The 24259-nt window shown below is 38.7% G+C and overlaps 1 protein-coding gene across 2 annotated transcripts in view; it reads left to right on the forward strand.

Annotated features, from left to right (window-relative positions):
- Positions 1 to 23636, forward strand: part of slc66a2 (solute carrier family 66 member 2) — an 87178-nt gene extending 63542 nt beyond the window's left edge. The window contains exon 5 of one of the 2 annotated variants that reach the window (XM_061930734.2): positions 22054 to 23636. In XM_061930734.2, the coding sequence (XP_061786718.1) occupies positions 22054 to 22264 (211 nt within the window). In that variant the 3' untranslated portion in view covers positions 22265 to 23636. The remainder of the gene's footprint in view (positions 1 to 22053) is intronic. The other variant, XM_061930735.2, reaches the window with a different exon arrangement.
- Positions 23637 to 24259: the final 623 nt, after the last annotated feature.

The raw sequence follows: 24259 nt of genomic DNA on the forward strand, positions 1-24259 counted from the left end.
GACCCGCCCCCGCCAAATTTTTATTGGTTGACGTGTGTGTGTGTGAGTGACGATTGCTGATATACGCCTAGTCTCTTACGTGAATGAGATAAATAATATTATTTGATATTTTACGGTAATGTGTTAATAATTTCACACATAAATTGCTCCAGAGTATAAGTTGCACCCCCGGGCCAAACTATGAAAAAAAAAATTGCGATTTACAATCCGAAAAATACAGTATTTATAGTGGTTTTTCTGCTTATTTACTGTATATGTGTAAAATAATGTAGGTCAGTGTTTTTGCAACTTGTTTACCGTATTTTTCGGACTATAAGTTGCAGTTTTTTTCATAATTTGGTCGGGGGTGCGACTTATACTCAGGAGCGACTTATGTGTGAAATTATTAACACATTACCATAAAATATCAAATAATATTATTTAGCTCATTCACGTAAGAGACTAGACGTATAAGATTTCATGGGATTTAGCGATTAGGAGTGACAGATTGTTTGGTAAACGTATAGCATGTTCTATATGTTATAGTTATTTGAATGACTCTTACCATAATATGTTACGTTAACATACCAGGCACGTTCTCAGTTGGTTATTTATGCCTCATATAACGTACACTTATTCAGCATGTGGTTCACTATTCTTTATTTATTTTAAATTGCCTTTCACATGTCTATTCTTGGTGTTGGGTTTTATCAAATAAATTTCCCCCAAAAATGCGACTTATACTCCAGTGCGACTTACGGTATATATGTTTTTTTCCTTCTTTATTATGCATTTTCGGCAGGTGCGACTTATACTCCGAAAAGTACGGTATATTAGTATTCCAGATCTTAACTAGGGATCAACCGATTATTGGCGCCATTTAAAACATTTTTTTTTGTATTTTCGGTTTTACAGCTACAATACAAACAAATCAGCAGATACATTATAAACACATATGATACCGGTATTTATTATGAAACAATTTAAAAAATGGTGATAAGTAGGAACAGGGTTGTATGGTATACAGGTACTAACAAAGTACCGCGGTACTAATGAATTAAAAACGGTGCTATACTGTCTTCGAAAAATACCGGTATCTTTTTATTAGAGATGTCCGATAATATCGGCCGATAAATGCTTTAAAATGTGATATCGGAAATTATCGGTATCGGTTTCAAAAAGTAAAATTTTGGGCTTTTTAAAACGCAGCTTTACGGAGTGGTACACGGACGTAGGGAGAAGTACAGAGCGCCAATAAACCTTAAAGGCACTGCCTTTGCATGCCGGCCCAATCACATAATATCTACGGCTTTTCACACACACAAGTGAATGCAATTCATACTTGGTCAACAGCCATACAGGTCACACTGATGGTGGCCGTATAAACAACTTTATCGGAATATTGGATATCGGCAAAAAGCCATTATCGGACATCTCTACTTTTTATTTTCATGCGCATGCTGCCGTGCGGTGGTGACGTACAGAGCCAAGGCGCATTTTGAGTGTGTCAACACGCGCACACAGAGCGCATACAAGCAGAAAGACTAAGGGGCGGAAGAATGGCAAAAAAACGTCATTATCACTGGTTAATAAAGAGGGTGCGTGAAGCAATATGAAGGTATTTAGACTTCAAATCTAACGATAAAGGTGACACTTTAAAGACAGCTTTTCCGCGCTGCTTTAAAACATGCCTCGCCAAAAGGTGGCAATACTGTATTACACATAAACTTAGGTAAACATGTAAATAACAAGCATCCAGTCCTGCATAAGGAGTTTAAAGAGCGACAGGTAATAATGTAGTTAACTAACTGCCCTGCTGTGCGCATTTCGGTACCCTGCAGCTGGTTGGCTTGTTGTCAGTTATTAGCGCAGACAAAATCACCCACGTAGCGTAAACTAATGCAAGTGAAAATTTAAATGACTAGATTTTGTAACAAATTCCCACAATTTCCTTTGTGTTTTATTTTAAACAATGTGTCTTTTACCTGTTACATGTCTTATCAGTGTAGTTTCAACCATATAAGTGTTTTTAGTATTTTAGTATTATATTTGTTCTAAAGAACAGACTAAGAGTTGCAACCAGAAGCATTTAATATAATGTCAACAAAGCTTTCTAACTAATCCTAGATTATGGCAGTCTATATCTAATATGTAAAATTGGGGCGGCATGGCGTAGTGGGTAGAGCAACCGTGCCAGAAACCTGAGGGTTGCAGGTTCGCTCCCCGCCTCTTACCATCCAAAAATCGCTGCCGTTGTGTCCTTGGGCGGGACACTTCACCCTTTGCCCCCAGTGCCACTCACACCGGTGAATTGAATGATAGGTGGTGGTCGGAGGGGCCGTTGGCGCAAATTGCAGCCACGCTTCCGTCAGTCTACCCCAGGGCAGCTGTGGCTATGAAAGTAGCTTACCACCACCAGGTGTGAATGAATGATGGGTTCTACATGTAAAGCGACTTTGGGTACTTAGAAAAGCGCTATATAAATCCCAGTTATTATCAGTTATTATTAAAATTGTAAATTGTTCTTTAAATGCAATAAGAAAAGACTCATGTGTTTACTGCCTTTTAATTTCAATCTCCTAAAATTGTTCGAGTGCAATAATGTTGTTTAATGTTTCGTAATTTTTGTTAAAATTATGTCAATGGTGACATTTCTTGTAGTCTCTGAGTCTTTTTTTTGGAAAGTATCGATATACATTTGGTACCCGTACCAAGATATTGGTATCGGGACTACCCTAAATAGAGTGTAATAACCAGTGCTCCCTTCTGCTAAGCTGCGGCTAAATTTTACTGCAAATGAGTATCGGCTCCAAATATCGGTTATCGGCTTTCTTGACTACTAATAATTGGTAACGGTACCCGCCCTGAAAAGAACATATCAGTGGATCTCTAATCTCAACATCAAGTATCACTTTAGTTTTGACCCTTAAACTGGTTTACAGCTTTACTGCTCCCGAGGTGTACGCAATTTGTTGCATTTTTGTAGGTTTTTTGGGGGGTTATTTTCAGTTTAAGGGTCCCTATTATGCAAAACCCACTTGTCTTTCCTATTGGTCGCTGCTGTTGTGTATTTGGGATCTGCATAAGTCCCAACATTTTGAAATCAAACTGTGGAAGTATTTCGGAGATATTTACAGTATATAACAATCTTGCCTTCCTGCATACTTGCGGGAAACGAGACGTTTGGATTTTGCCACATTAGTGGCGTCAGCTGATTATCCATATATGGTATACATTTACTCAAAGGGCTTTGCGCGGGTCCGCCATTGGAGTCCAGTGCTGTAGTCCATAATCCTCTTGTCCTCTTGTTGTGGGGCAGACTGGCTCTTACATGCACATGTATCCTCCTTTGTTTCCATTTCTACTACCAAGTAGCGTATAATTCGAATTTAACCAGTTAGTGGACCCCAAATGGAAGCGCTAAAAACTACAACAAAGATGACGGGGAGAAGACTCAATCGAAGTGGAGCCACTTCCTGTCAATGAGAAAGGACGCAAAAGAAAAAGGCTCTGATTCTGCTACCGGAGTTTTTGTTAAATCTGAAGATTTTGACCACTGATTTGTGATCACAGCCACAGGAGAGTCACCTGGCATCTTCGATCTGATATTGGTCAGTTGAGAGGCACAGAAACGCTGAAATAAGGTGATTTGGAAGAGCCGTTAGCCTCAAGCCAACGGCGCCTTGCCGCAGTTCAAAGCGGTTGCCTGGCAACCAAAAGCTACGGCGAGTTTACAGCTGTTTTAAAGTGATTCCGACGTCGCAGAGTGATATAAGTTGACAGGCTGACACCCAAAATTGATCTCTGAACGGCGCAAGGTACGAAATTGTTGAAAAAACAAGTGAAAAGTACCGCAAGTTGCTAAAGAAGTAACTGCCGCTAAGACATAAGAGGCACTGACGTCATCGACTGCCGCGATGAAAAAAGTTAAAGGAAAGACTGAACAAGATTTGAGGCTGGACACGGGACATGATGGGAATCAAGAATGGATACAAAAAATACTCCATGATTTTAAAGAAGAAATGTTAGAAAAATGGAACTACATGATGTTAGAAAAATGGAACTACATGATGGAGGGATGGAAAGAAGAAATGAAAGAAGAACACAGACAAGATGTGAAAAGTCTGCAGCAATGTATAGAAAGTCTGCAATCTCACAAAACCATCAGAAATAATGAAGCCACTGAAATGGGCAAACAAATAAAGATCCTTCAAGAAGACAACAACATGCTGAAGAATATCATAGATGGAATGGATCAGGATAAACGGATGAATGATATCATCGTGACAGGGCACCGAATTAAACCAAGATCCTATGCGAAAGCTGTGAATAATGAAGGTGAACCAGATGAAATGGATATGGTCTCAGCAGAACAGCAAGTGGTCAACTTTCTGCAATCAAAAGAAATTGAAATTGATATTAATACCATCGAAACATGCATCCCACTGAACGGAAGAAACAACAACGCCACTCCAGTCGTGCTCGTGAAACTTGTAAACAGAAAATCTAAAATGGCATTGCTGAGACAGGGAAAGAAGCTGAAGGGAACAAATGTGTACATGAATGAGCATCTCACAAAACGTAATGCTGGAATTGCCAAGAAAGCACGCGACTTGAGAAAGCAGGGAAAAATCCAGGGAACTTGGAGCGCCAACTGTAAAATCTACATCAAGCTGAATGGAGGTCCAGAAGCAAGAGTACTTGCTGTCCAAGACATCAAGGACCTGGACAATTTTTAAAGTTTACACAGCTTCCACAACAACGATGATAATGAACTCTGACAGAAAACAAGCACCTAAATTCAGCATCAACACTACTATGTTCCAAGGAACGACTAAACAAGAGGACCTAGATTCAGGATTGCATCCACCTACACTTATAGAGATTATTGAAACAACATGGAACTAAAAAAAAAACAAGAAAACATGGAACTAAAAAATTTCTGCAACAAAGATCACAAAAATCAGGATTTGGAAAATGATATAGATCCAGATACAAATTTTTTCTCCCACTTCAGTAATAATTGTTTTTATTATACGGATGATCAATATAACAGCAACATTAAATGTGATAACAAATTGTCAATTATTCATTTTAATAGCAGAAGCTTGTATGCAAACTACAACAATATTAAGAACTTTTTGGAACACATCAACGAACCCTTCAAAGTGATTGCTGTCACGGAAACATGGATTGATGATAAAAAAGGAATAGATTTTGATCTGGATGGATATGAACTAAACTACATCAACAGAAACAACAAAAATGGAGGAGGAGTAGCTGTGTACGTGATGAAGAACCTGAACTACAAAGTGGTAAAAAACATGTCATTTGCTATAGATAATATTTTAGAATGTATAACAATTGAAATATGTCAGGAAAAAAGCAAAAACATATTCATCAGTTGTATATATAGATCACCTAAGTCAAGTATAGAAACATTTGAAGAATGGATCAAGGCTACTTACATGGACAATGGGCAAAGAATAATTTTCCTATGTGGTGACTTTAATATTGACTTATTGAACCCTAACAAGCAAAAGTCTATTGATGACTTCATTGATACAATGTACAGCATCAGTTTATATCCTAAAATCACAAAGCCAAGCAGAATTACAGGACACTGTGCCACGCTTATTGATAATATCTTTACCAATGATTTTGATAATAACACTACAAGTGGTCTACTTATAACCGATGTTAGTGATCATCTGCCAGTTTTTACAATATATGATGGAAACTACAAGAAGAACATGGAAGACAAAAGGACATTTCGAAGACTGTGCACAGAGAAGAGGATGATTGCTTTCAAAATTGAGCTACAAAAGCAAGATTGGGACAATGTGTACAATGAAAATGAGGTTGATGAAGCATATGAACATTTCTTAAACAAGTTCATAATACTTTATAACAAACATTGTCCATGGATACAACTCAGTAATAAGCAGAGAAAGAATAATCAACCATGGATGACAAAAGGATTAAAAAATGCTTGTAAGAAGAAGAATACACTATATAGGAAATTTATAGCACAAAGAACTACAGAGGCAGAAATTAAGTACAAAAAGTATAAAAACAAGTTAACATACATACTACGATTATGTAGAAAATAATATTACAGTGAATTATTGGACAAGAACAAAACTAATATGAGAGCAACATGGGGCATCCTCAATAGCATTATTAAAAATGGCACTAAGAGGGACTACCCTCAATACTTCTTAGACGGAAATAAAAAAAATGACAACATAAAGGAAGTAGTTGAAAGCTTCAATAATTATTTTGTAAATATTGGACCAAAATTGGAAGAAAGGATTCCAGACCCAGTTTCAATTGAGGACTATAATGATACCATAGAGCGAAATCCCAACTCCATGTTCCTCAGTAATGTGACACAGGAGGAAATAGTTACAATCGTGAAAAAATGTAAATCCAAGACTTCAACTGATTGTAATGAAATTGATATGGAAACGATAAAAAAGGTTATTGATGAGATCTCAGGACCATTAATGTATATTAGTAACCTATCATTTCAAACAGGTACATTTCCAAACAAAATGAAAATAGCTAAAGTTGCACCAATTTACAAGACTGGCGACAAACATCAATTTACAAACTATAGACCTGTTTCCTTACTTCCACAATTTTCTAAAATCATTGAAAAACTGTTCAATAACAGATTAGAGAGTTTCATAAATAAAAATAGAATACTCGAAGAAAATCAATATGGATACAGAGCTAATGTTTCAACTTCGATGGCTTTAATTGAAATTACAGAAGAAATTACCAATGCTATAGATAATAAAAAATGTGCGGCAGCAGTTTTTATGGATCTAACTAAAGCATTTTACACAATGAATCACAATATTTTAATCAAAAAACTAGAACGATATGGCATCAGAGGGTTAGTCTTAAACTGGATAAGAAGTTATCTAATGAACAGGAAACAATACGTGAAGGTAGGCGAACACACCTCTACAACGCTAAATATATCCTGTGGTGTACCTCAGGGATCAATACTAGGACCTAAATTATTCAATCTATATATAAATGACATTTGTAAAGTTACAAAAGATTTAAAGTTAGTATTATTTGCGGATGATACAACAGCGTTTTGTTCAGGAGAGAACACACAGAAGATACTACAAATTATAACAGAAGAAATTAACAAATTAAAAAGATGGTTTGACAAAAACAGACTATCGTTGAATCTCAGTAAAACTAAAATAATGCTATTTGGTAACAGTAGAAGAGAAAGTCAAACACAAATACAAATAGACGGAATAGAAATTGAAAGAGTAAATGAAACCAAATTTCTAGGTATAATGATTGATGATAAATTGAACTGGAAATCTCACGTAAAAAATATACAACATAAAGTAGCAAGAAACACGTCAATAATGAATAAAGCAAAACATGTTCTAGACAAAAAATCACTTCATATTCTCTACTGCTCACTAGTGTTACCATATCTGAGTTATTGTGCAGAAATATGGGGAAATAATTACAAAAGTACACTTCATTCATTAACGGTGTTACAAAAAAGATCAGTTAGAATAATACATAATGTTGGATATAGAGAACACACAAATCCTTTATTTATTGAATCAAAGATTCTGAAATTCTACGACATAGTGAATTTGCAAACAGCTAAAATTATACACAAAGCAAACTATAACCTGCTACCCAAGAATATACAACAATTCTTCTCAAAAAAAGAGGAGAAATATAATCTTAGAGAGAAATGTAATTTAAAACATTTGTATGCACGTACAACACTTAAGACCTTCAGTATATCAGTATGTGGAATTAAATGATGGAATGGATTAAGCAAAGCAATCAAACAATGTACTAATATGATCCACTTCAAGAAACTCTTCAAACTTAAAGTGTTTACAAAGTACAAAGAAGAAGAACCATGATAAACATTCTGAATGTATTTAACTCATCCATTCTTTCATTCTTTCACTCACAAAATAATCTTACTTATCTCAACATATGAAATGTAACTTACTTCACCAATTATTATTTATTTACTTATTTTATTGTGATTACTTATGGAGTATATTGTGAATAAATTGAGAACAGGAAGTGAACAAAAGTTTTAGCAACTGTTATGTAAAAGAAAAGGGGTAGGATTAAATAAGCTTTGCTTCTTCCTACTCCTTTTCGAACATGTTGAAAAGAGAAACTGGAGATTGTGATGTATCATGTTGTATACTTGCATGTTCGAAATAAACTCAAACTCAAACTCAAACATAAATAAGACCACCCACAAAACGGGGCATCTTGAGGAGACGTTGAGAAAGCGGCTTGAAGATTATCTGTAAAACATAATCTATGCAACATTTTGACCAAAGAACCACCATTACATAATATGTAGACCACAAAGAAGTGTTTTAAATGTAGAAAAAAAATGATGTACTATAACTTAAGTTACAATTTGGATTGGCCCGCGGCACGTTGTCCAAATGAAAGTACATAAAAAATGTGTAAAAAATAACAATTATTTCAATGTTGACTGTTCTGAAGTGCCAGCAATTCATTTCAATAGTTAAACATTGTAATTCATCAACAGTACCGCCATGTGGTGCAACTAGGAAGTCACCTATAATATTTGGAACATGTAATTTTTTATTAATAGAAATAATTTTAAATGGTTATTAAATGCAAAATCGAATATCTATTTCCAGCGGTTCGTCCACATTTTTCTGTGTAGAACATAGGTCATGGTTTTGCGTAACACAGAACATGTTAGTCAACATGGAACAAGCATTTTCTGTATCTTGAAGTTTTGGGCTTTTTTTCTGCGCGTTTTGCGTAAGATGAACGAACTTCCAGTACTGCTAGCAGGGATGGAACATTATATGAAATCATGTCTTGCTTGGATCATGTGTTTTTTCTTTGTGTTACTAATTACCAGTGTTGGGACTAACTTACTGTAACGCCGTTAGTTACGGCGGTAACTAGTAATCTAACGCGTTATTTTTTGTATTCAGTTACTCAGTTACCGTCACTACATGATGCGTTACTGCGTTATTTTACGTTATTTTTTATGTAGTGTCGGCTAGAAACAGAAGATCTGAGTGTGTTTTATTGGAGCGCTGCGGTGTCGTCCTTCTGAATGTTCTTGTTTCGTGCGTGCGTGCGTGCGTGCGTGCGTGCGTGCGTGCCTTGAAAGACGTGCTGCTGTACAAGAATAGCTCTTCTCATCTGCTGTGAAATAAGTCTGCATCGGGTCTCATCACAGTCGAAACTTTCTGTGGTACGAAGCCTGCTTCAATGATTTTTTCATACTCGTGAGCGCCGTTAATAAACTTCTCGTAAATACCGTATTATTTGCACTATAGAGAGCACCAAGATAAAAGCCGCACCCGCTAAATTTGAAAGAAAAACTTTTTTTTCCATATGTTAGCCGCACCGGACTATAAGTCGTAGATATAAATGTTGTGTTTTCTAAATGTTTATCCACATACCTTAATTGTTTCCAAACAGTGCCTGTCACACGGCAGTAAAACGGAAGATTGGACAAAACAGAAGTCATCGTCATGGACCCACAAGCTGCGAGAGCTAGCTCTCTAATCAGCTAAACAGGTTCAATAACTCCACGGTGACGTTTTGGTGAATTTACAATACTGAAACGATACAAAAACAAAGCCATTGTAAGTTAATAATACTAATACAGACACTCATAAATGTGTTAGCATAATAGCTATTGCTAACGATGCTAGCTTGATAATAATACGATAGCACTACTCCTTTTCGGATGTTAGGTTAAAGTTAAACGTTAAAGTACCATTGATTGTCACATACACACTAGGTGTGGTGAAATTTGCCCTCTGACCCATCCCCGTGTTCACCCCCTGGGAGGTGAGGGGAGCAGTGAACAGCAGCGGTGGCCGCGCCCGGGAATCATTTTTGGTGATTTAACTCCCAATTCCAACCTTTGATGCTGAGTGCAGGGAGGTAATGGGTCCCATTTTTATAGTCTTTGGTATGACTCGGCCGGGGTTTGAACTCACGACCTACCGATCTCAGGGCGGACACTCTAACCACTTGGCCACTGAGCAGGTTGTGCTGTAATGAAAGAACTACAAATATGTGACGCATTACATTGTATCGTATGCATGTTTGAAATGAACTGAAACTGAACTGATTGTACAAATATGCATGAAAACACTCCTACAGACAGTAAGAATTGTTTTAGTTATATTGTAAAACGTACACACGTTGCTTGGAGGGATGAATGAAGAATCCACACAAGTAGAAACGCTATATACAGGACTTCTACTTCCGGTTGAAGGCTCAGTTCAAACTGAAGGGCAATGCAGCACCTGCAGTGAGCAAACCTGTCCAAAAGATGGTGTCATAGCACAAACGATAACACACCTATTCAGTGTATTTGACCTGTATTTGACAGTGTATTGACAGACTAGAAAAAAAACACACACACCAAGTTTTTGTTTGATACCGTCAAGCGTCACAGCATTATTGTGAAGACTTTGAAACCAATACTGTTGCACCCCTAGTAAATAACTCATTTCACAACATACCGTATTTTTCGGAGTATAAGTCGCACCTGCCGAAAATGCATAAACATATATAAGTCGCACTGGAGTATAAGTCGCATTTTTGGGGGAAATTTATTTGATAAAACCCAACACCAAGAATAGACATTTGAAAGGCAATTTAAAATAAATAAAGAATAGTGAACAACAGGCTGAATAAGTGTACGTTATATGAGGCATAAATAACCAACTGGTATGTTAACGTAACATATTATGGTAAGAGTCATTCAAATAACTATAACATATAGAACATGCTATACGTTTACCAAACAATCTGTCACTCCTAATCGCTAAATCCCATGAAATCTTATACGTCTAGTAGGGATGTCCCGATCCAGGTTTTTGCACTTCCGATCTGATACCGATGTTGTTTTTGCACTTCCGATCCGATACCGATACTCACCGATACTGGCCTATCCGAGCATGTATTAAAGTTTAAAGTTATTTAGCCTACTTAGTTGTCAGAATCATGTTGAAAAGGGTTTTAGTACTCTTGATAACAACTAGCCAGTTGAATTAGGGGAGTTTGAATAATACACAATGGTTGGTAACAAGAAACTGACCTGTTTATTCAAGGATAAACACAAAATAGACAAAATTATACATGACAAACAGAAATGGCATCATTGAACTAGGGCTGGGCGATATGGCCTTTTTTTAATATTGCGATATTTTAAGGCCATATCGCGATACACGATATATATCTCGATATTTTGCCTTAGCCTTGAATGAACACTTGATGCATATAATCACAGCAGTATGATGATTCTAAGTGTCTACATTAAAACATTCTTCTTCATGCTGCATTAATATATGCTACTTTTAAACTTTCATGCAGAGAAGGAAATCACAACTAAAAAAATCACTATTTTTTTCATACGGTGTTGATCTGGAAATGTTTGCCTCGGCATTTTGATGGTGTGGACGTGTGGCACCGAATGGAGATAAGCGTCTCGACAGACGTTACAATATTTGAACAATGATGACGAAAACTGTTTTCTCTGTCGTGTCCGTGTGTCGAAAATTGTTATGCGCTTATTTTTTTATTTGATTTTGTGCGTGGCATATATTTGCCGTGCGCAGAGGACGCTTGAGCAGTGCGCAATTGCACAGGCGCGCACCTTAGAGGGAACATTGTACGCACGGCTGCGCTAGCATCACAGCTAACGTTAGCCATGCTGCTACCTCTCTGCTGGGAGAGGGCGTATACGTTTGTGACGTATGACGTGACAGTATGTGACGTGTGTAAGAAGGTGCGCTTGCTGTCTGTGAGAGGGAGACACAGGAAAGAGTGAGAAGAGCCTGTCGTGTAATGCCAACAGCTAAAAGCAACTGCGTGAGAATCCACAGACCTGTGGATGTGTTGAAGGTGTGCTGGAAAATGCGGAACGGAAATTAGGTAGCAGCGGAAAAGTGGAATGTATTATTTAAATTGGTGCGTTGGAAAACACGGACCGGAGTTGTTGTTTTTTTAACTGGATCTGGATCGGCATTTTCCCATGCCTTGCCGATACGCATTTTTTGGCAAATATCGGCGGCCAATCCGATATTTGGATCGGCCATCCCTAACGTCTAGTCTCTTACGTGAATGAGCTAAATAATATTATTTGATATTTTACGGTAATGTGTTAACAATTTCACACATAAGCCGCTCCTGAGTATAAGTCGCACCCCCGGCCAAACTATGAAAAAAAACTGTGACTTATAGTCCGAAAAATACGGTATATATCTGCGGTTTATAGTCCGGTGCGGCTAATGATTTTTATTTTCTTCTAAAATTTAGCAGATGCATCTTATATACCGATGCGCTGGTCTGGAAAATACGGTAGTTAGCACAACTGTCTCTTGCACCGTGGTTCGTTGCAATGCGGTCTACCGTACGCTGTGTAGTGCTTTTTTTTTTTTTTGCTTTTTTTTTTTTTACCTATAACTTGCATTTTTTAACATTTTATACCAGTATTGCCACTCCACGACTCAACCCTCAGTCATTCCAGCCCACACACAGGTGACAAATAAGTAGCCAGATGACATTCATGGCTGTTCCCAGGCACCCTCTGTGTTGGAGAGGCGGGGGAGGACTTGATCAAACAAGATTCCCCGCCTCTCTCATGGTTACCTGCAGAAAGGACGGAAGGCGTCCTCATAACCGAGACGGCGGTTCGCCGAGGAACCGGTGTGGAGGAGTGTAAAGAACATAGCTAACAAGCTCCTCACTGTGAGTGCGAGGTCGGCATGCTGCAGGGAGGCAAGCAGGTACAGAAGGAGGCGGATTGAAGGGGAATGGGCAATGAGAGAGCGAGACAAGTACTGAGAGAGTGAGCAGGTGAAAGAGAAGTGCAGCAAGAAGTGAGCGTGAGGTAAACGGCAAGGTTTGCACAATTGGGCCTTTCGAATGAAAAGGGCTGAGGTGAACCTGGAGGCATGAATAATGCAAAGGGAGGTTTGGCGGCAAAGCTTTACCTTGACACACGTTTGCACGAGCAGACGGTGTATGGGATGCAGACGACGTGGTGAACACCAGATCACCCGTCATTCTTTTCTTTGCAGAAAGCTAATCAGCGTATAGGGAGGCATGGGACTAATTTTGTTTGTTTCCAGCCTGCAGGAGGTAGTCCTGAATGCATGAGTGCTGCGTACGGGTCAGGATCGTGGAGCGAGCGCTGACATAAGTGGGTATTCACCGGAAAACACATTAAACATGTTGAATGGCTTCCCACTGAGATGTTTCAGAAAAACACGTTCACTGTGACTCTGTATTTACTTTTACTGGCTGCAAGAACCCTTTTTAAAAGAGGGTGATTTCACAAGATTTGACGTTGGCACAAACAACATAGATCCTTTATTTACTGCAGATTTAGACGACATTTGGGCTTGGTGTGTTTTTTTTGTGTAAAACATCTTAAGCAAGCAGCATACCACGCACTGTAAGGTTGTACGGTATACCGGTATTAGTATAGTACCGCGATACTAATGAATCAAATTTGGTACTATACCGCCTCTAAAAAGTACCGGTCCGCCACATGTAAACATGTTTCACGCATTTTGGCTTATTAACTAAAGATAAAGGTGAAGTTATAACACTGAAACGCCCTCCGGAAGAGATGCTTTAAGACATGGCTAGTTAGCGGCTAAAATCTATCCGCAGTTAGCAGTGTTGTATCTATCCATCCATCTTATTCCACTTATCCGAGGTCGGGTCGCGGGGGCAGCAGCCTAAGCAGGGAAGCCCAGACTTCCCTCTCCCCAGCCACTTCATCCAGCTCCTCCCGGGGGATCCCGAGGCGTTCCCAGGCCAGCCGGGAGACATAGTCTTCCCAACGTGTCCTGGGTCTTCCCCGTGGCCTCCTACCGGTCGGACGTGCCCTAAACACCTCCCTAGGGAGGCTTTCGGGTGGCATCCTGACCAGATGCGCGAACCACCTCATCTGGCTCCTCTCGATGTGGAGGAGCAGCGGTTTTACTTTGAGCTCCTCCCGGATGACAGAGCTTCTCACCCTATCTCTACGGGAGAGCCCCGCCACCCGGCGGAGGAAACTCATTTCAGCCGCTTGTACCCGTGATCTTGTCCTTTCGGTCATGACCCAAAGCTCATGACCATAGGTGAGGATGGAAACGTAGAGCGACCGGTAAATTGAGAGCTCTGCCTTCCGGCTCAGCTCCTTCTTCACCAAAACGGATCGATACGGCGTCCGCATTACTGAAGACGCCGGACCGATCCGCCTGTCGATCTCACGATCCACTCTTCCCTCACTCGTGAACAAGACTCCGAGGTACTTGAACTCCTCCACTTGGGGTAAGATCTCCTCCCCAACCCGGAGATGGCACTCCACCCTTTTCCGGGCGAGAACCATGGACTCGGACTTGGAGGTGCTGATTCCCATCCCAGTCGCTTCACACTCGGCTGCGAACCGATCCAGTGAGAGCTGCAGATCTTGGCCAGATCATCTGCAAATAGCAGAGACCTAATCCTGCAGCCACCAAACCAGATACCCTCAACGCCTTGACTGCGCCTAGATATTCTGTCCATAAAGGTTATGAACAGAATCGTGATAAAGGGCAGCCTTGGCGGAGTCCAACCCTCACTGGAAACGGGTCCGACTTACTGCCGGCAATGCGGACCAAGCTCTGACACTGATCATACAGGGAGCGGACCGCCACAATAAGACAGTCCGTTACCCCATACTCTCTGAGCACTCCCCACAGGACTTCCCGGGGTACACGGTCGAATGCCTTCTCCAAGTCCACAAAGCACATGTAGACTGGTTGGGCAAACTCCCATGCACAGCAGTGTTGTAGCTACTTCTAAATCACTAATCCTTGTCTCCATGACGATTAGCAAAGTGCATTAATTTCATGTATAATCCCTGAAGGACGAGTGATAGTTATACATGCTTCACAACATACCGCAGCACCCCGGACTCGTTACATTGGCAGTGTTAAAACTGGACTAAAGTAACCAATCGCAAGTCAAGATTCCATTACGTCCACTCTATTCATTACGACGGACATCTTTGCTTTAAACACACTACACAAATGTGAATGAAGGTCATACTTGCTCAACAGCCATACATGTCACACTAAGGGTGGCAGTGTGAACAACGCCAACACTGTCATAAACATGTGCCATATAGTGAAACCACACTAAACAAACAATGACAAACACATTTTGGGAGAATATTTGCACCGCAACACAACATAAACACTCCCAGAATTCCCTGCAGCGCCCACTCTTTCGGAACGCTACAATATAAACAAACGCCATTGGTGGATCTACACCTAACATGCACTGTACTGATACCAAGTACAATAGCGTATCTAGTCGATAGTACTATGATTACATCGATATTTTTTAGCATCACAAAATCATTTTCAGAAAATGTATATTATGTTTATAAACTCTGGAAATATGTCCCTGGACACATTAGGACTTTGAATATGACCAATGTATAATCCTGTAACTACTTGGTATCGGATTGATACCCAAATTAGTGGTATCATCCAAAACTAATGTAAAGTATCAAACAACAGACGAATAAGTGATTATTACATTTTAACAGAAATGTAGATAAAACATGTTAAGAGAGAAAGTAAGCAGATATTAACAGTTAATGAACAAGTAGATTAATAATTAATGTTCTGCCACTTGTCCTTAATAATTTTGACAAAATAATAGAATGGAAAATGACACAATATGTTACTGCATATGTCAGCAGACTAATTTGGAGCCTTTGTTTGTTTACTTACTACTAAAAGACAAGTTGACTTGTATGTTCAATACTTTATTTAAGGACAAACTTGCAATAAGAAACATATGTTTAATGTACCCTAAGATTTTTTGTTAAAATAAAGCCAATAATGACATTTTTTGTGGTCCCCTTTTATTTACAAAAGAACCGAAAAGTACTGAAATACATTTTGGTACCGGCACCAAAATATCGGGACAACACTAATGCACTGTCTTTCTTGCACACAACCTTATATTGAATAGTCAAAGTGATGTAAAGGCAGACTTGGCGTGCATGGTTTAGTTATTTAGTTTAGTGTCTCATTCTACATGTAAAGCGACTTTGGGTACTTAGAAAAGTGCTATATAAATCCCAGTTATTATATGCAGCTGTAGAAAAACATTTGGGTCCATTTGTCTTTTTCCACTTACCTGACTTCCGTCAACCAATGCAGCAAGCAGCGTACCATGCACTGTCTTGCATGCTCCTTAATTTTGACAATTGAAATTAATCTTAATGTCTTATCTCCGAGCTTTCGTAGTTTAACTTCAAATGTAGCGCCTCTATTATCTGTAGAAATGGACCACATTTTTCCTTGTCCCTTAGTTTAGCAAAGCATAGCGCCAAGCAGCAAACCATGCACTTGCATACTCTCACATATTTTGACCATTGGAGGTAATAGCAATATTTTATCTCCTATCTTGCATAACCCTCTTATAGTCTGTAAAAATGGACAACATTTGTGTCCATTTGTCTTTTTTTATGTTTGAACAATAGCAGCAGGCAACATACCATGCAATGTCTTGCGTACTCATATTTTGACCATTGAAAGTAATATAATTTTTTCATAGCATACCTTGCATAGATTACTTAAAACATAACCCCCTATTTTTCTGTAAAAATGGACAACATTTGGGTCCTTTTGTATTTTTCCATATTGGAGTTCAATGAAAAATAGTACCAAGTAGCATACCATGCACTCTCTTGCAAACTCACATAGTATGACCATTCAAAGTATTGGTAATGTTTAATCTCCTACCTTACATAGTTGTTTTTTTTACAAACATACTGTAACCCTCTAATTATCTGTAAAAATGGACAATATTTAGGTCCATTTGTCTTTTTTCATGTTCCTTTGTTAAGCAAAGCATAGCAGGAAGGTCTTGCATACACACTATTTTGTTTAATCGCCTACCTTGCATGGTATATTTACAAACATAACCCTATATTTATCTGTATAAATATAACAATTGGAACCATTGTCCTTTTCCACGTTGCGTATTCATTCAGCAAAACAGCATACAATGCACTGTCTTGCATATTAACATGTTTTGACCATTCAAAATAAGGGTGATGTTTTATCTCCTTGCTTTCATTGTTGAGTCTCGAAGGTAGTGCTTTTTATTACCTGTAGAAATGAATTTGGGTCCAATAGTCTTTTTCAATGTCTCTTAGATGAGCAAAGCATAGCAACAAGCCGCATACCATGCACTATCTTGCATAGTCACATATTTTGACCATTGAAAGTAATGGTGATTTTTCATCTCCTACCTTGAATAGTTTATTTACAAACAACCCTCTATCTGTAGAAATGGACAACATTTGGGTCCATTTGTCTCTTTCCATGTTCCTTAGTTAAGCAAAGCATAGCAGGAAGCAGCATACCATGCACTGTCTTGCATACTCACATATTTTGATCATCACATAGTTTGTTTAATCTCCTACCTTGCATGATACATTTACAAACATAACCAATTGTTAATGTATTTCTATAAATTAACGATTGGTTCCATTGTCTTTAAAAAAAGAACGTTTTGTCTTTTTAGTTATTGTTTATTAACTCAGGTAATAAGTAGTTTTTGCTTTCGTTAAGGTAGTAATCGGTATAATTGTCATCAACATTTGAATCGTATTTTCATCATGAAAATTTCAGGTATGCACATTAGTATGACCAATACTGCCCCTGTAGCTACTTGGTATTGAATGATACTCAAATTTGTAATAATTAGGGGTGTAACGGTACACAAAAATTTCGGTTCGGTACGTACCTCGGTTTAGAGGTCATGGTTCGGTTCATTTTCGGTACAGTAAGAAAACAACAAAATCTAAATTTTTTGGTTATTTATTTACCAAATTTGTAAATAATGGCTTTATCCTTTTAACATTGAAAACACTATAATAATTCTGCCCACGTTAATCAACATTAAACTGCCTCAAGTTGTTGCTCAGATTAATTAAAATGACAAAACTTTTCTTCTACATATAAAAAGTGCAACATCAAACAGTTTCAAGTCAACTCATCATGCTTAATTTATTACAGCATTTGGGAAGCCTGTAGTTGATTTTTATTATGTAAATGTTGTGTTTTTATCAACATGTGATAGCAGGGACCCTGCCATTCAAAACTAGGCTGAAAAAATAGTACAATAGCAATAGGAGAGACTTTTCATCCCTAAACACCATGGAGTTCATGTAGGCTTTATGATGCAGTTACATTATTATATCAGCTATCAGAGACAGAAACTCTTCATTTAACATAATGTCCTTTTTTGCTGCTTCAACACAGCTCAATCAACACAGAAAAAGGTAAAGTGAAATAACAGACAGACAGGGCTTTGCTGTCCGTAACACACACATACACACGCACACACACACACACACACACACACACCGCAAAATGAGCTAACGTTACGCTAAAAGCGAATTAGCCTTCACCTCAAGCCAGGACTGCGAGCGAGCTGAAGCTGCCGTTTATGTTTCTGGAACATCAACGGGCTCATAGTGATGTTACTAGTAGTTGACTGTAAGGTGTTTGTTATAATTTGGGGAGAGTCCGCTGCCTGATGCTTACCTGCTAAACGCTAAGCACTGACTCCATGCGCTCTTAATACTCACTGCTGATTGACTGTTACCGCTCTGTTTGTAACCAATCAGATGGTTGTGTGGGTGGGACAATGCTGGGTGCTGTGTAGAGTACTGACAGAGACAGGCAGAAGGAAGCGGAGCAGCTTGTTAAGACTTTAGGTTAGGCGGCTACTTTATATGTTCGTGTGGAAACTCGTTCGGTACACCTCCGAACCGAACCGAAAGACCCCGTACCGAAACGGTTCAATACAAATACACGTACCGTTACACCCCTAGTAATAATGCATAAGACTTATGTGGAGTATCCAAACAACAGAAGACTAAGTGCTTTGTACGTTTTAACAGAAGTGTAGATAGAACCGTGTTACAAGGGAAAGTAAACAGATATTAACAATAAATGAGCAAGAAAATCAATATAATAGTTTTGAGAAAAGAATACATTGGGAAAGGAAAAAAGGGAAATATGTTACCGCATATGTCATTAGCTAAATAAGTCTTTGCAACCCAATTTCAAATGATTCTAGTATCATTTAAATGTCAAATAATATATTGTGATTTATATATGCAGATGAGCAATGTAAAGACGGACTTTCATATCCAAGCTGACATAGTTTAACCACGCAACATATTCAACTACGCATATCAGTGAGCAGCAAATCATGCACATTCCTTCATGTTGATGTATATCTTGTATTTTCCAGACTACAAGCCTCTACTTTTTTTCCCACGCTTTGATTCCTGCTGTGCGGCTAATTTATGGATTTCTTCTTTGTTAACAGCCATAATGTTTTGTATTCAACAAATAGCATTCATATTATGCCGACATAGACACTGAATAGGTGAGTCATTGTTTGTGCTATGATGCCATCTTTTGTACGAGATGCTGTGGGTTCGAAATGTACTTCCTGTTTGGTTCCTTAAACCGGAAGTAAAACCGTGCATAGCGTTTCTGCCGAAAGGATTCTTCATTCATCACTCCAAGCAACATTTGTAAGTTTTACATCCATCCAGCCATTTTCTACTGATTGTCCCTCTCGGGGTTGGCTGGAACCTGTCCCAGCTGCATTTGGGCAGAAGGCAGGGTACTCACCTTCACACACTAGGGCCAATTTAGCGTTTTAAAATATAACTAAAACAATTCATACTTACTAAACCGTAACATGTGTGATGTCTGTAGGAGGGTTTTCATGCATATTTGTACGTGCTATCATAATGTACGGCAATTAAGCTAGCGTCATTAGTATGAGCTAATATTCTAACACTGTGCTAGTATTATTAACTTACAATGTCATTCTTTTTGTATTGTTCCAGTTTTGTAAATCCACCAAAACGTCACCGTGGAGGTATGGAGTCTGTTTAGTTGATTAGAGAGCTAGCTTCCGCAGCTAGTGGGTCCATCACGATGACTTCTGTTTTGTTTGATCACCCGTTTTACTGCCGTGTGACATGCACCGTTTGAAAACAATTAAGTATTAAATATACACTTACAAAATCTTTCATACCGTTGTATATCTGCCGCTTATAGTCCGGTGAGGCTAATATATGTAAACATATTTCATATATCTAAAATATGGTTGGTGCGGAAAATATGGTACTTCAATGATGCAACATAGCACCCATTTATTCAACTAAGCTCAACAGGGAGCAGCATATCATGCACATTCCTAAATGTTGACGCTTATAATGATAATTATAATAATAATAATATAAATGAATTAGATTTATATAGCGCTTTTCGAGACACTCAAAGCACTTCACAGAGAAGTGAGAACACATCATTCATTCCACATTCACACATTCATGGTGAATGGGAATCTTTGGCGACCACACGATTCGATTCGTGGGGGTAATGATTCGATTCAGAATAGATTCTCCAGTCAAATCAATACTAATTAATAAAATTGGTTGCCAGTTCTATGATTAACTACATTTCTCCATAAAATAGGTAACCGCTCTGATAAATTTCTTTATTACTTAAAAGAAACTTGGTTTTGTTTAATAAAATTCTACCCAAACATTTAATAAAGTCAAATACAAATAAGGCAACAAGAGAAGTATCCAACACTTATCTTTTGTAAAGTAAATTTGTACAGCAAATATGAGCATCTATATCAACAATATGTATTGCCAGAGTAGCTGGATAGGACAGATTGAATAAATGAATACAAAAAATATTATATATGTGTGTGTGTATATATATATATATATATATATATATATATATATATATTTTTTTTTTTTTTTTTTTTTTTTTTTTTAACCGATTTAAAACAAATTTTATTTGATTAAAAATTATTAAAAGGAAGAATCGCAATTCATTCGAAAATCTTTATTTTTTTGTATTTATTTTTTTAACACCCCTAGTAGGCTACATTTGTAGCGACAGAAGGAATTGTGGCTGCCAATTGGTGCCTGGAATCAAACTTGAAATCTTCCAACTAGGGCTGCAACAACTAATCGATTGAATTGATTAAAATCGATTATAAAAATTGTTGGCGAGTAATTTAGTCATCGATTCGTTGGATCTATGCTATGCACATGCGCAGAGGCTACTTTTTTTTAATTAATTTTTTTAATTTAATTTTTTAATTTTTTTTATAAACATTTATTTATAAACTGCAACATTTACAAACAGCTGAGAAACAATAATCAAAATAAGTATGGTGCCAGTATGCTGTTTTTTTTCCAATAAAATACTGGAAAGGATAGAAATGTAGTTTGTCTCTTTTATCCGATTATTAATCGAAGTAATAATCGACTGATTAATCGACTTTCAAATTAGTTGTTAGTTGCAGCCCTACTTCCAACTGAGCCACGCCGTCCCTTTATAATAAAGCTTGCACTTTCAGACATCATGATCCCACCGGACTTTATTGCCCAGATGCACCTGTAGGTGCATCTATCCTAGCATGGCGTAGCGTCCTTACTGTATCACAGGTAAATACTGGACTGATCCATAAGGGAACCTCTTACTAAATCATCAGTGTTGAATTGCATCAGGTGTTTCTTTATGGAGGACCAGCCTTCAGGGGATTGCCATAGTGCTCAGTGACCGTCAGTTGACTGGAGTGTACATGCCAGAATAAATTAAGAATACAGTACCGTATAATAGATCCATAGATGAAGATGGGAATTCTTCGAAAGCGATTCGTGAATAAGTTATTGAAATGTGTAGAGGGGGAGGAGTAGGGGGTTGTCTTCCGCTTGAGTGAGTTATGGGAAATGTCAGAGGAGGTCAATCAAGCTCGGCACTGTTCATTAGCTTGATAAGGTTGATTGATTTTTGATTTAACGATGGAAGCCGTCACGGCTCGGCTCATTTGCGTCTTCAAACGAGCTCCAACCCTCCACACGATTGCTTTTTAAAAAAAAACATTTTGATTGAATCCCCAACCCTCTCGACTGTGTCCTCGCAGCATCAAGATGGTGCTGATGTGGACAAGCGGCGACACCTTCAAGACGGTCTACTTCCTGCTCACCCAGGCGCCCGTGCAGTTCTGGACGTGCGGCCTGCTGCAGGTAATTGTGGACTTTGCCATCCTCTTCCAAGTTTACTATTATAGTCGCTACCCACACAAACCGGCGTCGCACACCGTCTCCCACACCACTAGTGCCAAAGCCCTCTGAGATCTCGCCAAGAGTGGGAACCGGAAACAAAAAACCCTGTTTATTTATGATACTCAATATGAATAAAAAGTTACTGTAGTATTGGTCGGGACATGTACAGTAGTGAAGGCGTTCATATGGCCCCATTCCAGGAAGGTGGGGGGTTAATCATTATGCAGTCTGCTGAAAATAATGGAAAGCCGCACTCTACATAGCAAATGGTCAAAGTTGGAGTTGTTACAAAATGCATTTTAAGATATTCAACACACCCCCTCCAAATTTGTCACGTTTCAAGTGTCAGGTCAACCGTGACAAATGGGGCCTAATGAATCCCTTTCCTGCTGAAAGTGAAAATGGAGGACTTTGGAGTGTTTTCATGGGGAACTTACCCCTTTTTAAGGGGTTTTTGTCAGTGTTCTGAAGTTGAACTCTCTTGTGGACTAAGAAAAAAAGTGTTCACCCAGAACTCAAAGCAAAAGGCAAAGATGAAGACTGCAGAATCTTTTTTTGCACAGACTTTGTGGATTGACTGTTGCATGGCCGCCCTTCCTCTGCCTTAAAAACCCACAATCAGACATGGACAACCCAGTTCTATATATCATTGAATGTACAACAAGGCTTTTTTTTTTTTTCACGTCGAACAATCAAAGGAGCAAAGAGTATAAGAACAAACAAGAGCAGACTTCCAAAAGGATCACTTGAAGAACTTTTTTTTTCCTCAAAGATGAATTGTGAATGGTTCAATTCTCTACCAGAATTGTATCTTCTTACCCTTCACACCACCGCATGACCCTTGTATTCATCACATTGCCAATATAACACCTCCTTCTCGTCCGTCCATCCTTGTCATTTTATTTTTTTTACATGAAAATTAATTTCCTGTTCAGTTGAATACCGAATCAGACCCTCATCACCTGAAGAATCAGACCATCGTCACCTGAAGGCCCTTATCTTCCCTGCAAGCCATATATATATATATATATATATATATATATATATATATATATATATATGCAGTATGTGTATAATCTCTTCCTACTGCTATTAACTATTAATCATGATAAGTCTTCAGTCAACTGCACTGTTTCTGCTCCTCAGCAGCCGTATGAATATTAATTCCATATGGATTTGCCTCCTTGTTCCTCACACAGTCGACAAGCTGGAATAACCTGGTAACAGTAAAATTTGTTTTTTCTCTCCTTAATGTTACTTTACTTTTTACATTGTCTCATTTATGTATTAGCTTCTATACCAAAACTACCCTTTTTTATATAGTTCTCTTTATGTATTTGCAATGTTACAAAATGGCTTTTGAGCGTCCGCCAACACTGGTTTGGAGGAAATGGACCAAATAAAAAAAAGACATGGAAAGACTCCTGTTGAGTTTTGCATTTTTAATATGTTTGTATTAGCCCCATCTTCTAACAATTCCGTTTTTTTTTGTATCTGATTGTGTAGTACACCATGTACCGTATTTTTCGGACCATAGGGCGCACCCGTTTATAAGGCGCACTGCCGATGAATGCTCTATTTTTTATATTTTTTCATATATTAGGCGCACTGGATTATAGGGCGCATTAAAGGAGTCATATTATTATTATCCATCCATCCATCCATCTTCTTCCGCTTATCCGAGGTCGGGTCGCGGGGGCAGCAGCTTAAGCAGGGAAGCCCAGACTTCCCTCTCCCCAGCCACTTCGTCCAGCTCCTCCCGGGGGATCCCGAGGCGTTCCCAGGCCAGCCGGGAGAGATAGTCTTCCCAGCGTGTCCTGGGTCTTCCCCGTGGCCTCCTACCGGTCGGACGTGCCCGAAACACCTTCCTAGGGAGGCGTTCGGGTGGCATCCTGACCAGATGCCCGAACCACCTCATCTGGCTCCTCTCGATGTGGAGGAGCAGCGGCTTTACTTTGAGCTCCCCCCGAATGACAGAGCTTCTCACCCTATCTCTAAGGGAGAGCCCCGCCACTCGGCGGAGGAAACTCATTTCGGCCGCTTGTACCCGTGATCTTGGCCTTT

This window comes from Nerophis lumbriciformis, linkage group LG37 (genome assembly GCF_033978685.3).
Source record: "Nerophis lumbriciformis linkage group LG37, RoL_Nlum_v2.1, whole genome shotgun sequence".
Classification (NCBI taxonomy): domain Eukaryota; kingdom Metazoa; phylum Chordata; class Actinopteri; order Syngnathiformes; family Syngnathidae; genus Nerophis; species Nerophis lumbriciformis.